This window comes from Rhinolophus hipposideros (assembly GCF_964194185.1).
Source record: "Rhinolophus hipposideros genome assembly, chromosome: 1".
In the NCBI taxonomy this organism is placed as follows: domain Eukaryota; kingdom Metazoa; phylum Chordata; class Mammalia; order Chiroptera; family Rhinolophidae; genus Rhinolophus; species Rhinolophus hipposideros.
In genome coordinates this window covers 105788654-105801179 of record NC_138047.1, presented here as the reverse complement: position 1 = coordinate 105801179, position 12526 = coordinate 105788654, and the positions used below count along the sequence as shown (strand labels likewise).

Sequence of the window (12526 nt, the reverse complement as noted above, 5' to 3'; positions counted from 1 at the left end):
ACTGTGGGGAAAATGTTGTCAAACAGCATTGCGTGCTATAGAGAAATCGCTCATGAAAGGAAGAGTGTGGCATCTCGTCATTATTGTCTTATTTTAAGAAATTGCCACCCCAGCCTTCAGCAGCCCCCGCCTGATCAGTCAGCAGCGGTCAACATGGAGCGAGACCCTCCACCAGCAAAAAGACTGACTCAGTGAAGGCTCAGATGATGGTTAGCATTTTTTATCAATAAAGTGCTTTTCCTGTAAGGTATGCACGTTGCTTTTTTTTTAGACATACTGCTATTGCACACTTAATAGACTACACTAGAGTGTAAATATAACTTTTATATGCAGTGGGAAACCAAACAATTCACATGACACATTTTGCTGTGATACTTGCTTTATTGTGGTGATCTGGAACCAAATCTGCAATAGCTTCAAGGTATGCCTGTATACTGTTCCCCTGGAGAACCCTGACTAATACCTGGCCTTCCTTTCAGAGAAATCTCTTTTATGATTGGCAAACAGAGGCACATATGTGACACTCACTCCTGCCCCTGGAGCAGACATCACTAATCAACCACATTGTTTTTTCCCACCAAGCTCAGGTTGAGCTTCAGAATCATTCTTCACTTAGTTTTTTTCAGTTGAACAGAGCTCGATTTGTAGTGCGTGCCCCACCTCCCGGAAAGCTCCTTCTTCCATTTGCCTCTCTAGGTCTCCCACACGTTGATCCTCTTCCTGCCCTCTGTGACACATCTGACACTCTGAGGGAAAGATGTTTCAGGGCTGGAGGTCTTGAGGCCCACGGGACATAGCCTGGGAAAGGCAGAAGAACCTGGAGGGTGGGGGGCTGGTATCAGGCTTGCCTGAGCCTGAGAGCCGAAAAGCACAGCCACAGATTGGAAACAGGCATTTATTGGGAGGTACAAAGAGTCTTTCCACTGATTTCTGGACACCTGTACCTAGGACCAAAGCCAAGGGTCCACTGAGGGTCCAGGAACCACGTTGAGGGCAGCTCAAGGCTACTTATGGTAGAGCTGGGACTAGAACCTCAGCCTGGCATTTCCAATCCATTGATTCCTTTTGTCAGATTATATCGTTTTCAAAACATTTCCCCAATTTCATTTTGAAACCTGGGTTCAGTCACGAAGAAGGCAGTCCATTCATTAGTGTAGAAGAATGTTTGGTTTACTGAAATGTAGGGTGATTCCTTCCAGCTTCCAGAAGAGTTTGGAGGATGAAGCTATGAATAAAGTCCACGTGGTTGCAATGTTAGACTGGCAAAGGTTTATTTTTAAATACTTAATAACATTAAGTGTGTAGGAGAATCTTTGGTTGCCTGAAATGGTGAGACCCGGCATTCAGACAATCCTGTTTTTGACATAATTGCCCAGTGTGGAGGAAGAGTCTGTTTCAGGCCTCCCGTTTGTTTTATCGTCAGTTACAGCTGAGTCCATTTTCTCCTCTGATGGGTGTGCCTTGTTCCTTTTGGCAAATGCCTGGCTGATTTCTGCATAGGTTCTGTTTTTGGTCTCAGGCAGGACAAAATATAAATAGACAGCACCTGCGAAGCAGATTGCGGCAAAGACCAGGAAGCAGTAGGTGTCCAGACTTTTCTGTGGAAAGCAGAGACAAAAAACATGAAAGAGACCATGACTCAAAAGGCTGTGAAGCCATCTCTGAACACACATCTTTGTAGCTCCCCATTCATAAACCAGGATAAAACTGGATAAAACTCTGCTCTGTGCGGAGTGTAAAGCTGGCTCTACGAGCAAATGTGCCTTATGAATATCTACATGACACCTTTTACAGGGGGCACGAATAAACCACTTTCTGTCATGCAGGGTGTCACACAGGGTCTGAGCTCCAGCTCCCCACATAAGAACGCAGGATATGGTGAGGCCAAAAAGGAACAACAACGGAGCCCTAGGTAGGGGAGTCAGACCACTATATTCTTGCTGGCGGCTGGGCGAGACACAGGAAGCAAGATCCACGCAATCCGCAATCCGCTGTCCCCTTTTCTGCCTGCCAATCAGCCAACCAACCAATGCAGTCACGGCAATTACATATTCTCGCTGGCAGCAGCCCATTGGCCAACCGACTACAGCCAATGGCCAACCACCACCCGAGCCAGCACCGCCCCCCATGCGAGGCCGAGAGCCTGGAAACTGCTCTCTGGGACTCTGTCCCCTTGGCTTCAAACCCCAGTAAAGATGAGGAAGTGGTAGTCTTTTTTTTTTTTTTGAAAACAAGGCATATAAAAATTAATCATCATAAAAGCAAAACGTAGTATTACTGAATGTTATCTTAAATTCATATTTACCATTAACTACATTCACCTTCCCTCCCGCCATATGCACATGAGAAAAGTGTGATGTCAAAGGGAAGTGAAACTCCCCAGCGCATAAGAAAAATATAGCGCATAGACTAGGCCAAGAATATACCCTTTTTTAATAATATGCAAAAGTAGAAAGCAGAGAACTGTTGAATGCAATCACTCTGTTGTAGGTAGCCTGATTATAACAGCTGAGGCCTGGACTCGAATGATTCTGCCAACTGCACTAGACCTTGAGCTTCTCAGTGGCTCAGTCACTTCCGTAGCTCCTGTGCCTTATACAAGGCCTGGTCATGTCGCTTCTCAGTAAACGCTTGTTAAGTAAAAGACTGTAGCTTCCAGCTGTCAGGGCTGTGACCTTTTCATGCAGCAAATGATTATCCAAACATAAGGTGACATTGTCTTCAAATAATGTTTCACAAGAAGCAATATCTTGATTTTAGTCAATCCCATGCTCTTCTTTGATTTGACATTTATGCTTGGAGGATGACATACAGTGCCGAAGAGCTTGATCTCCGGGTCACATCCCAGATTCACCCTTTACTGAACATGAGTCTTTCTGTGCTTCAGTTTCCATAGTTGTAAAATGAGGATGAGGATGTTTGTAAGGATTAAGTGAGATGTTCTCTAAAGTACATAGAGCAGTCCTGGATGGAGGAAATGTGCCACACCTGGGAGAGCTTAGCTCTGAAGGGATGCGTCTTCCACTTGTCCACAAAGATTCCATGAGCAGTATAGAGAAGGAGAGTCTGGCTTCTGAGGTCAGCTGGGCAGGGTTCACAGCCTGGCTCCATTATTGACATGTTGTGCCAACACTTAAGATGTGCCATTTAAGACAGGACGTCAATCCACTGGTTGAACTTTCCGCATTCCTGACATGGTGACCTACCCCACATATTGTGTTGAATATGAAATGAGATACATCCAACGTGGCCCTGAATACCTCCGCTTTCATGCTGGATGGGTTTCTGGCGTTATCAAGTCCAAAGCGGAGCGGAGCGTCCAGACCTGCTCCCGCTCTGGTCGTCCCCATCTCAGTGGATGGCACCTCTGTCCTTCCATTTGCTTAGGCCACCCAAACACTTAGAGGCAGGCCTGGGCCCTCTTTATCTATCAAATCCATACCTGCTCCATCAGGAAATCAGCTTGGCTCTGCCTTGAAATGTATTTCGAATCTGCACATTGCTCAGCACCTCTACTGCTACCATTTTGGTCCAAATCACCATCCTGCCTTGTGTGGATTGTTCAAATACTTCTCCACTGATTTCCCTGCTTCTCACTTTGTCCCCCTTATGATTATTCTCAAGAAAGAAGCCAGAGCCATCCTGTGAAGTAAAGGGCAGAGCTGTCACTCCTCTGCTCAAAGCTCACTCCGACCTCCTAAGTCGCACTGAGCAAAGCCCAGTCCTTACCATGTCCTCTAAGGCCACTGCCCACGTGACCACCTTACTTCTCTGACCTCACTCTTCCTCTCACTTCCTCCGCCCCAGCTATACCGCCTTCATGATATTCCTCCAACATCCTGCCTCAGGATCTTGGCACATGCTGTTCTCTCTTCCTGGAATAATCTTCATCTAGACATGTGCACATCCTGCTTTCTCATTCCCTTTCATCTCAGCTTATAGGCCACTTTCTCAGAAAAGTTGACTCCATTTCGAAAGGGCGCCTCCTCAGCTCTCCACTTACCCTGTGTCGTTGTTCGTCAAACCACTCACCAGGACCCAACATTACAGCAAATAAATACCTACTTGTTCATTAACGCTCTCCCCCAGCAGGAGGTAGGCTACCCAAGGACAGGAGCTGTTGTTTTTCTTCTTGTATTCCCAGGACCCGAAGACTGGTTGGCACACGATAGATGCCCAATGAATGTTTATTGAATGTAGGAAGGCACTGAGGCTCAGAGAGTCTCCCTCCCTCCCCAGGCCACACCGGGAGCCATCTGGGATCTCTCCACCACCTGCATATCTGCCACCTGTTTGGCTTCTTTTCCCAAGAGACCCTATGGGCATCACTAGGCTTTTCCTCACAGTTTCACAAAATTGAGTCAAGAACCCTGCGGCTATTGTAGCCACCCTGGGAAAGGACACTTGCCCCACTCAGGAGTCTCAGGGGCCAAGTTATGGGAAGGCCAGGGGAGGGGACCCACCTCCTGGGCACAGGCTCCTCCTCAGCCCCCAGATGCTAAGTCCTGCTGCTCTGTCTCCCCCTGCGGTGACTGTCCTTGCGGAGAGCTAGAGCCTGCAGCAGACACATGCTTACCCCCTGCCCCCCATCTGTGCAACCAGAATCCCATAACCCTAGAGCTGGCTCTGCAGACAGCAGACACCTGTTCCTGAATAAGGGAGTTGGGAGGAGGCTGCGAGTCTGGCTTCAGAAGTAAGAGGAAAGAAGGAACTCCATGAAGTAAGCCCCTTTCCTGCCAGTCACAGAGCTGTCACACGCATGCTCATTTGCTGACACGGGGAGATAGGCCTACTTGGTCCCTCTTTACAGACGAGGAAGGAAATCAGGGCACAGGGAGGTCATACTTCTTGCCCAGGGTAATGCTGCTAGGACGTGGCAAGCCTAATGTTACCAGTAGCACTGTTTAACTAATGTTGACTGATTTAACGTTTGCACCAACTAGTGGTGTAGGTATTATTTCACAGATGGGAAAACTGAGAGTGGTGACATTCTCGGTCCAGGGTTTAGGGGCTTAGAGGCAAATCTGGCATTCAGATCCCCGAGCCCATGTTCTTCCCCGGCTTAGAAAGTTGGGACAGGAGAGAAGACAGGGAGGGACCTGGCCAATAGTCAATGGGAAAGAAAAAACCCTCGGGCCACTCCAAGCCCAGAAGTTCAAAGAGAAAGTCAGGGCCTGCTCCAGAGAAGGGCTGAGAGGAGTGTATGACGGAAGGAGCCAAATGGTTAGGAGCTGGCATTCTCCCTGCTCCTGGCAGCCGCAGGACATTTACTGGTATCTGCCTGAAATAATTTCCTGTCGACAATCATGCCACAACCTGGCATTACTGTGAGTGTGTGATTATGTTTAATCTGGGAAGAGACATGCTCAGATTAAGTCCCTACTGGGTGCCAGCAGTATTCTAGCCTTTACCTTATCTGATCCCCACAGCCCACATGGCGATAGAGCCATTTTTATTTCCATTTTACTAAAGATGAAATCGAGGCTTAGAGATTTCCTGGAACATGTCCAAGTCTACGCAGCAATAAGTGGGAGTCAGGACTCCTGCTGGAGTGGGCCTGATGGGAGCTCTCGCTCTCCATTGTTTATCATGACTCACTACTGAGTGGGGGAGAGGAAAGGTTACTGGGATCCTACAGTGTTCCCCAATAGCAGATGGGAAGTAGGGCTTCTTAACCTCCTTTTACAGGTGAGAAAATGGAGCTAAGAAAGGCCGAGTGATTTGCCTGTGGTCACACAGCTGGTAAGAGCTGCACCTGGATTTGAACTCATGTCAGCCTGACCTGGAGGCCATTGTTTCACTTCGATACCTGCCTCTCTTGGGCAAATTCATTCAGTGCAGTCAGTCCTGGTCCTGCAAAGCGAGTGGCACAGAAGATGTACATGTCACTTTTTACCTGTCTCCTCTTTTACTTTCAAACAGCTCAGTAATCTCCTGTCTGCCCCTGAGAAGTTATTCAAGCCTAAGTTATGGCTGGTGTTAGAAGGCTGCCCAGTGCCCCCCGAGCAAGGAGTTTTTCGGCAGGACATGTGTCGTGGGAAGGACCCCGCCTGAGAATTAGCAGTTCTGCCTCCATCAAACACTCAGCTTGTCACATGACCCTGGGCAGTGCCCACACCCTATCTGGCCTTATGACCCCCATTAGTAAAATGGATGTAACCACGCTCAAGTTTCACATTCATAAAGCGTTGTCCATAAATGAAAAACATCGATCAATCTGGCTGCTTTAAAATTAAGAGCGTCTGTTCATCAAAAGGCCCCATAAAGAGTACAAGCATCACACACCAGGAGGAGGTACTGTGATACGCAACGAACAAAGAATTAGCAGTCAAATTAAAAATACAACCCAACTCTTATGAGTCGGTAAGAAAAAGACGGCTAAATAGAGAAAAGGGCGGGATGTCTGGACAAGCGTTCCACAGAAGAGCAAACAGCAGTGGCCAATACGCACACGAAAAAGTCATTCGGGACAGCAGAAGCTAAACCCGTCATGCCACACCATTTCACACCTGTCAGACTGGTAAAAATGGAGCAGGGCTGACAGGACAATACCAAGTGCTGAGCAGGCCGGATTTTCACAGCCGGGGTGAGGCTGTGAGCGCTGCACGTGCTGAGCACGACAGTGACTCCAGGGGGCGCTGTCAGCACCCTGGGATCCGCAGCCCCACTCCTGAGATGCTCGCTGCACTGCAAATGGAGAGAAGTTCGGTTCCTCAGTCGTACTAGCCCACCAGCTGCATTTCAAGGGCTCGAGGGTCCCACATGGCTAGTGGCCTCCGCGTTGCAGAGCAGACAGCCTACACTGCCATCAGCTCAGAAACTCCTGGGCATATTTGTGGTAATGCTATTCATAGAGCAGGAAACAGGAAAGACTCAGGTGCTCTGGAAAGGGGAAGGGAGGAGAAGCGGGGATCCACCCGGACAAGGCAGTTCTATGGAGCAGTGAGAAACAATGACCCATACTACGCATGTCACCACGGCTGGACTCAGCAACACCTGCTGAGTCAAAGAACAAGGCACAGAAAAATACCTTCCCAAGAGTCTCTTTCTGTACATATCAACAAACCCCAGGCCAAGACAGGACCTGGCCCACTGCAGCATTTTCTAAATAAAACTGTGTTGAATGGATGCTGGATAAATGATTTAAATCACAGGACTTTTACGGAAATGCATGAAACGTATGAAGAAAGGTGGTCCAAGTTAGTTTCACGATGTGACAAAAATATAATTCTCCTGCTTTGTTTCCACTGCCACCCACAGAACTGGGACGCTGGCTCGCTAGTGAGTCACACAGGGCTCTCGAGTGAGTCAGTGCACGGACCACCACTTAAGAATTGACAGGAAGTCAGGCGCCTCACACTTGGAATTGCGATTCTGAGAAGAGCTTTCAAAGCGAGGCGGCTGTACTTTATGAGCAGAGTGGGATGTGTCTGGAAGGCAACAGGGAGCTTGGTGATGGCTGACATCACTGGTGTGTGCAGTCCCTCGGTCACTGTCACTGCACACCTGAGACCTTATTGGAGCTGCCCAGGAACCTCTGCGGTAGACACTGCCTGGGGCTGCCTACTGGCATTTCAACCCATCATGCTCTGCAGGACGCCCCACTCACAGCCCTGCCAGCATCTCCCACTCGCAGCCTCCCCCTCGCCCTGGCAAGCCTGCCCTTCCTCCACCTGTGCTCAGAAATGGTGCTGCCATCATCCCACCCGCCCCAGACGGACACCTGAAGTCCCTGCTCATGACTCCTTCCCCCTCTGCCCGTTCTGCTAAGTTCTGATGACTTTATCCTGAAATATCTCTTTTCTTTTTTAAAAAATATACAGTTTTTAAATCAAGGTAGAATTTTATGTACAGTAAGTAACTTGCACAGATCTTAAAAGCCCAGTTCAATGAGTAACTAACACCTATATCAAGATGTAGACCGTTTCCACGACTCTAGAAAGTTCCTTGTGCCATTTTCTAGACGACTCCTTTCCCCGCCCCACACCTGCCCCGCCGCAGCCCCCAACACTCACAGAATTAACTGCTGTTCTGGTTTCCATCACCTTTGCGTCCATGTCTCCTGCCCCTGCCTGGATCTAGTTCCTACCGGGCGGCCGGAGTTCTTTTAGAAGCGCAAAACAAAGCAGGTCTTATCATCCTTCAGTGGTTTCTTGGATCCTCGGGATAAACTCCGACCGCTCTTGTGCCCTTGGTGCCGGGGAGGAGTTGGCCTCCCTGACCTCCCTCAGAATGACGTGCAGCCTCTGCGACCCTCGGACCCCTGCTCTGTGCCTGCTAGGGCTTCATCGCATCTTTCTTCCCCACCAGGCACCGTCGCTCTCCGTGCCACACATACTTACTCCCTCAGTCTCAGCTTGAAAGGTCCCTGCACTGCTCAGCCCATCTCGGCCCCCAGTCTACCTCCTCCTGTGAAGCACAAGGGACACCTGTCCCCAAGAGGGTTATGTCTATTCTTTCCTGCAGCCAGGGCAGGACCAGGCCTGAATGTGCAGGGCCCTGCCTCCAGGACCCAGCAGGATGCGGACGCCCGCCCTCCCTTCAGGCCCGAGGAGTATGACCTGCAGCATCCGGACAGGCCAGGGGACAGTTTTGTTTGCTTTTAGAGCCCACCGTCTTAAAACTGTATCAGCCTTCCCCCTCCCTTGGCAAAGGCAATTGGGATGTGACCCATTCTTTTTCAACTTCCAAAGAATCATTTTCTCCCTTCCAGATTTCATTGAACTCAGATGCAATTTTCTAACTCCAGTGGAAACAAGCAGGCGTACATTGGCATGTAATTTCCTCTGAACCCGACAACATTGGTGCTAATGTCAGAGGCCAAATGGTCTGCAGGCTTTTACAACAAACGACCCAGACGCAAGGGATACCCTGACACTGACCATAGCAGAGGCCCAGAGGAAAAGACGGCCTGTGGCTGAGGGCAGAGACAGTGATGTCAGCCTTCCCAGGGTCAAGGCAGCCCACCCCACCCCACGCCATCTAGGGCATCTTGCGGGAATGGGGCGGCGTGGGTGGGAGAGAAGGGAGGACGAGGGGAAAAGGCATCCTTTGAGAAACAGTTTGTCCTGGATCACCAGCTAGTTGGGGGCTGTGTCTTTTCAGCACTTAGCATGAATTGCTCTTTCTGTTGTGCCTCTTCCTGAGTGACCTAGGATCCCACGGCAGGAAACAAGCTTTACGGGGCTGATAACGGTCATGGAACCAACTATTCCTGAGTGTCCGTGGGCAGATGCTGGCTCAGATCTCGACTTCATCCCTAATTCCTTTGAGAGCCCTGCTGCAAAATGGGGGCAATCATCTTGTTTTCTAGACAGGAAAATTCCAAGGCAGGGAGCCAGCAAAGTCAGACAAATTTGACCAGCCTGCCCTTCACCTAAGCACTGAGTGGCACAGCCAGGATTCAAGGTCAGGCGGTCTGACCCCCAGGTCTGTGTGGTTTCTCCTGTGTCTCATTTGTATCAAACATCAGACCTGGCAAATAAGGACAATAAGGGCAACAAACAACCATGGCAGCTGCCATTTGCCAAGCTGCTCTGTACTGGAGACAGGGCCAGTGGTACCGGGGCTGCCCCAGGCTGGGAGCCCCAGACGCAGAGCCTGATGGGGGTGTCAGTGCAAGTAGCTTCTTTGGAAGAGACCCACGGAACATTGGTGAGGAAGGGGTTGAGATGGGGAGAGGGGAATCAACTGTTTGGGTTGCCTGGCACCAAGAAGTTTCCTAAGATGTGGGACGTATGACCATAGTTGTGGGCAAATGGGGACAGGTTGGTCATCCTGGCCAGGGAAGGTGCTGTTGGCTGAGCTGTGCTCCCCAAGAGATATGCTGAAGTTCTAGCCCCCAGTGCCCGTGAATGTGGTATTGTTTGGAAATAGCGTTCGCAGATGTGATCGAGTCAAGGTGAGTCATAGTGGACTATGGTGGGCCTTAAATTCTTATACAAAGGGACATGGAGAAATACACCCGGGGGACACCCGCGTGATGATGGAGGTGGAGATTAGCGTGATGCCGCCACAGCCAAGGCATGCAGCAAACCACACCAGCTAAGAGAAAGGCACGGCGCAGGTCCTGCCCTCAGCCGTGAGGAGCACCCGACCCTGCCGACATCTTCATTTGATACTTCTAACCTCCAGAACTGGGAGAAAATAAATGTCTATTGTTCAAAACCACAACGCTTGTGGTACTTTGTTATGGCAGCCCTAGGAGACTGAGACACACAGGCACGTGTCCAAGCAGAGCTCGGCGCAGCTCCTCGGGACCTCTGCCCGGAATGCTTTCTCCCCCCGCATGGAGCAGAGTTCCACTCGGGCTTCAAACCTGAGCTCCGTGCCCCCTGGGCCGCTCACTGCAGGGGAGTAACTGCTCCGTCTGTGGGAGATGCTGCAATTGACACACATTGGGTTGTAGGGCTTCTCGTGCTCGGCGTGGGGGGACCACGCCTGGGGTTCATATCTGCCCCCTCCCACAGCCCATCAGTACCCATGGGCGTGTGGATCTTGTCATCAATGTGTTCCCAGCACCTGCTGTAGATGCTCAGCGAGGGTGGAATGAATGAATGAACGGACGGATGGATGGATGGATGGATGGATGGATGGATGGATGGATGGATGGATTGATGGGTGGGTGGATGGGTAGATGGATGGGTGGGTGGATGGGTAGATGGATGGGTGGATGGATGGATGGATGGATGGATGGGTGGGTAGGTGGGTGGATGGGTGGATGGATGGATGGATGGGTGGATGGATGGGTGGGTGGATGGGTGGGTGGGTGGGTGGGTGGGTGGGTGGATGGATGGGTGGGTGGATGGATGGATGGGTGGGTGAATGGATGGATGGATGGGTGGGTGGGTGGGTGGGTGGATGTGTGGGTGGGTGGGTGGGTGGGTGGATGGATGGGTGGATGGGTGGGTGGGTGGGTGGGTGGGTGGATGGGTGGATGGGTGGGAGGGTGGGTGGGTGGATGGATGGATGGGTGGATGGATGGGTGGGTGGATGGATGGGTGGATGGACGGGTGGATGGACGGATGGATGGACGGATGGATGGGTGGATGGATGGATGGATGGATGGACGGATGGGTTGGTGGGTGGGCATTTAGCGGAAGCTTCCGGAAGGTGCAGAAGGGAGGAAGAGGGTTAAGGTTTGGGCCAAAGTACATTCCTCCTTTCCTTAGGCCAATAGCCAGTTTAGAGAGAATCAGCCTCTGCTCTACAGATCACCCCTCACTCGGAGGACTGCTGAATCAGGGAGCAAGGGACCCCCGGCCAGTCATACCAGAGGGCACCCCAGGAGCAAGGGACCCCCGGCCAGTCATACCTGGATGAATGGGAAGAGGAGCCCCACCAGGAAGTTGGAAAGCCAGTTGATGGTGCCCGCGACGATGAAGGCCGCAGGCCGCTGGGATTGCTGGAAGAACTCGCCGGTCAGGATGAACGGGATGCCGCCTGCAGTCAGAGTCAGGGCACGGAATCAGTCACCCCTGGAAGGCCATGCCGCCAGCGCCCATCTCCACATGGCAGAGAGTTGCCCTCTCGGGGAGAGCCGGCTTTGCCTTGTGTGAGTGAAGGCTTCGGGAGTGACTGCTGGAGGCACAGCACGTAAGTCCTAAGGGTGTAAAAACCGCTTCTCTCACCTGGCCCATCCAAATGACTCTCCAAATGCCTCCTGAATCAAACTGTGACCTGCCACAACTGAGTACTAGACGTGTCAGTTTGACTCACAAGGCCACTGACACTGACTGACTCTATTGTGTCCAGAATGTTTGTAATTTAATCTTCAGAATAACTGAGGCAGGTACTGGCTACCACATTCCTTTGCAGAGGAAACTGAAGCCCAGAGAGGTTGCCTGACTTACCCAATGTTACCCAGCTCCTGAGCAGTGGAGCCAGAACTCAGGCTTGGGACTCTGGCCTCCAAACCTCAGCTTTTCCTGGTAATTCTTGCTTGAGAAAGGATGGAGGGCCCTGCCCAACAGGCTGCCCTTTTGCCCTCCTTATCGCCCCTGAATTGGATGCGTGGCAGGCCGCAGTCCCTGAGTCACCCTGGCGGCGGGGAGTTACTCAGTGGAAACATCATGGTCATTGGGGTGACATAATCCTTTATTTTAAGAGACTGTCCTATGAAATTGCATAATGGGATGTTTACTACCCCTCGCCTCCTGGTGCCAGGGTACCCTCAGAAACTGCAGCAACCCAAACTGCTTCCACATGTTGCTAAATGTCCTCAGGCACCAAGTGGGGCTCAGAATCTCTGAGGTCTGCCCCTTCCCCTCCCCCACGTCCCACGCAGTGAGACTCCGGATGGGGTCCTGTGCCTAGACCCACATTGCTGGGGTCCTGTGTCTAGACCCACATTGCTGGGGCCCTGTTTGAACCCTCCTCTCCCCAGCTGGAGTCTCCACTCTGTCAATCAGACCTACACCTCGGTGCCCACAAACAAGATGGGGCAGGTGGTGGCGGGGAGCCTGGGGGACCGTTACCAATCTCAGTTTGGAAGCCACTCGGCTGGGGTCACTCATTCCACCCACAT

The 12526-nt window shown here is 51.1% G+C and overlaps 1 protein-coding gene across 6 annotated transcripts in view; it reads right to left on the bottom strand.

Moving 5' to 3' along the window:
• Positions 1–364: 364 nt before the first annotated feature.
• Positions 365–12526, bottom strand: part of SLC2A9 (solute carrier family 2 member 9) — a 132082-nt gene continuing 119920 nt past the window's right edge. For 5 of the 6 annotated variants that reach the window (XM_081048873.1, XM_081048871.1, XM_081048874.1 and 2 more), the window contains 2 exons: positions 11315–11442; positions 365–1598 (listed from right to left, as the gene is read on the bottom strand). In XM_081048873.1, coding sequence (XP_080904999.1) covers positions 1344–1598; positions 11315–11442 — 383 coding nt within the window. In that variant the 3' untranslated portion in view covers positions 365–1343. The remainder of the gene's footprint in view (positions 1599–11314; positions 11443–12526) is intronic. The other variant, XM_081048875.1, reaches the window with a different exon arrangement.